At 36.9% G+C, this 3,504-nt stretch overlaps 1 protein-coding gene across 1 annotated transcript in view; it reads right to left on the bottom strand.

Moving 5' to 3' along the window:
• LOC105824505 (cytochrome P450 2C20-like) overlaps positions 1-1,687 on the bottom strand; it is a gene marked incomplete at its 5' end in the record, with an annotated part of 16,635 nt that extends 14,948 nt beyond the window's left edge. Inside the window, one exon of the mRNA XM_012661958.1 lies at positions 1,277-1,687. Coding sequence (XP_012517412.1) covers positions 1,277-1,687 — 411 coding nt within the window. The remainder of the gene's footprint in view (positions 1-1,276) is intronic.
• Positions 1,688-3,504: the final 1,817 nt, after the last annotated feature.

Here is a 3,504-nt window from a genome sequence, read left to right as displayed (position 1 = left end):
CGGACAAATGGGTCATTCCTCGGGCTCTGGGCTCTCTCCATTCAAAACTCAACAGGCACAGCGTGAGCCTACAGCCTGGTGAATGGGTGATCTCAGCAGATGCAACACTCCCCAGAGGCAGGTCCCCAATTTGATACACTGGATGGGGGTGGGGAAGTCGCAAACCCTGTCTGATTTCTCAGGCTATTTCCCATGTAGATGGATACAGGAGACCAAGTTTCATTACTATTACCCTCAGACCTGAATAATGAGAAGCAAACTCTTTCTTACCTATGTCAAGGTGAAAACAGAATGAGCTGAAATGTCAATCCTTGTACTCAATCAGTGACCTCAGGGAGAGCCATATAACCTCTTGGTAAAGTTACCAGTTCTGTCTCCTCCAGGAAATGACATTAGTATCTGCAACCTTACCAATCTCATTTATTTTGCCCCATGACAATATAATATTTAGTTACCTAATTTTAAATTTAACAATTATATCTCCTGGGTCAAGTGGAATAGAGTAGCCTGTAGCATAGCAACTAGAACGTCTGGAGGAATATGGAAACCATGTGAAAAAGGCATTGTATATCTGCTAAGAAAAAATTGGTCTCAAGATCCAGAGATGGGAAAACATCAGAGAGGTATGCTCATGGCTATAGTAATTAACTATCAACTGTGTTCATATCATGTCCACCTCGGAGTCAGGGCAGGAGGTGTTACAGCATTATGACTACCATGGGAGGAGAATGCTCCCTTTCTGAAAGAAGATAAACATGACCTCAAATTCTGCATTTTTTCATATATTATATCTGGTATTTAGCCAGAAGTTATTAGACATTTCAATGATACATAGAGGTGAGCAGGAGAAGAAGAGTTGGGGGAGGAGAAGGTTGAATCCCCAAAGTTCAGATGGGTGATGTGGACACTAAGTGGAAGACACTCAGTGAAACTGCAGAGTGAGAACCTTTGCAGTGGCACATGAGGAAAGTCTAAATAAGTTTTTCATTCTAGGAGGAGTTTTTGGGTACCTCAGTATCCAAGGCAGAATTCAATTTACCTATACTTCAGCCTTCCTGATTATGAAGAACCGGTTTAACTCCCCAAAGCACCATGACTCTGGTCCCATGATGAGGATGTATAATGATGAAGGAAGTATATAGGCATTGCCAGTGGTGCTCCTGAACATGTGCAAGGAGCATTTCTACCAGTCCCAGAGGAAAAAGCATGTAAGTTTAACTGATCCCCAAAAGTTTTCTTGTCCTCTAAAATAAGAAAGGAAATAAATTTCTATTACCTGTTGAGAAAGGCATGAAGAAGTTGCTTTTTTTAAAGTTGCCATTTTCATCCAGAAAATGACCAGGGTTGAACTTCTCTGGGTTGGGGAATTCTTTGTCATCGTGCAGGACAGATGTCAGGGATGGTAATATGACTGTGCCCTGGACGCAATAGAGATAGGTAACCCAAGTTATGAAGGAGTCACAAAGCTGTAAATAACAACAGTTATTACCTAGATAAATCTTTTGATCTACAGATGAAGAAACACAGGTCCAAAGAACAGCAGGAACATTTATGGACACACGGACCCAATCATCAACAAGGATGAGTTTAAGATCAGTGGTGATGATCTTGCTGAAGTCCTCCCCAATAACAGTTGCAATCCTGAGCACTTGGTCACTGGGGTGATAAACGTTCTTAATCTGTTCTCCTTATCAAGGTTGGAACCCAGGGTCTATCCCCACAGGCTGCTCTATTTCATCACTTCAGTTTTCACACATCCTATATATAGACTATGGTGTAAAATCGAAATCTCTGTTGGCACTTAAAATATCCAAACTACCTGTTCATAGGGCTCTTTTAAACTAGATCATATGATCTAGTAAAATTGAAAATGATATTTTGTAACAAGAAAACAAGAATAAAACGACCCGAGTGTTTATCATTGCCAAGCACGTTTTTTGTCTTGATATTAAATCATGGAGGGAGATATTCATTAGAGATTTATCCTAAACTTACAACCAGAGAAGGGATGATGAAATTAGAAAAATGCTCACTTCGTGACTATTCAGGTCAGGATCATCAGTTAAAGCTGAAACTCTTGGTTGTGTGACTTGGAAAGCAGGATTTACATAAAGTCTTAAGGTACCGTGTCATGGATATTCATTAATTATGCATAAACCTACATTGGAGAACCTCTGCGATGCAGAAATCTGGCAGATATCACCTTATTACCAAGGAAATGAGCATAACCAATAATGGCACAAGTGACATATGTACCGCCACCTCATCAATGAGATTCTGTGGGATATTCAAAGTACCTATGCCTATTCTTGCCAAAATCATAACTATAATCTAATATTGAGAACAAAAAAACAGTCTAAGGAACATTATCAATCGCTACTACCTTGGACTCCACAAAAAAATCAACATATCAAAAGGAAACAAACAAAAGAAAGGAATTGTGTCCTTGATCACAGGAGACTAAAGAGAACGATAAGCAAATTATATGCTTGTTCCTGGACTGGATGGTAAATAGCAAGAGAAAAAAAGCTAAAATAATTCTACTAAATTTGGAAAAATTTACATATAGGCTGTATATTAGATCATGTTATTGTAACAGTAACTCCTGAACGTGAATGCTATTTTTATAAATTAGAAGAAAATCTTTACTCTTGGGGCATACAGGGGAAAGTGCTGATATATAAAGAAATGGATGGAAAGATATAAAAGTACATATATATACATGTTCATATATATATATACATATATGTCTATATGTGTTTTAATTTTATTTAGATATAAATTTTTAAAATAAAAATATAGGGAAAATCCATCCCTAAATTTGTAATATTAAATGCCTATAATTTAATTTTTTAAATTATTTCTCGGAATGGATAAACAATTAATATATGAAAATGTATCTTAAACATATATGAGTGGATATACTTTCAACAAATGATACTCCAATACGTGGAAATTCATAAGGAAAAAATTGAAGCATGACCATTACTATTCCACGTCATAAATTAAAATTAACTAGAAAAGCGTCTTTATTTAAACAGAAGTTGTAAGAAAATCTACAAAAATATAATAGTAAATCTCTGAGCCATTTGGTGGCAAAATTTCTTAGGATATGGGGCACAAAAGCACAATCAACCTCACATCATTGCATAGTTTTCTACTTGACAGAATTGTTTTCCACTGGGCACAAACATAGTACTTACAAGACCATGCATTAATTCAACCTACCTCTTATCTTAGCATAGCCCATCAGTAAGAATGTTTTTACAAATGCCCAAGAATAACATTTTTGACATATGGAAAATATATGAAATTTAATTTTCATTCTCCATAAAAACTGGCATGTATCCTTCCTCATTCTTTCACACATTGTCTGTGACTACTCCCATGCCACACTGGCAGAGCTCATTAGTGCACCAGAAAACCTATGTCCTGAAATGTCTGAAATATTTCCTATGTGGCCATTACAGAAAAAGTTGGCCAACTCCTGTCTTAGACCATGAT

Source organism: Propithecus coquereli, unplaced genomic scaffold (assembly GCF_000956105.1).
Source record: "Propithecus coquereli isolate 6110/MARCELLA unplaced genomic scaffold, Pcoq_1.0 Scaffold747, whole genome shotgun sequence".
In the NCBI taxonomy this organism is placed as follows: Eukaryota; Metazoa; Chordata; class Mammalia; order Primates; family Indriidae; genus Propithecus; species Propithecus coquereli.
The sequence above is the reverse complement of the archived record's forward strand: the minus strand, read 5'-3'. Positions and strand labels throughout refer to the sequence as shown.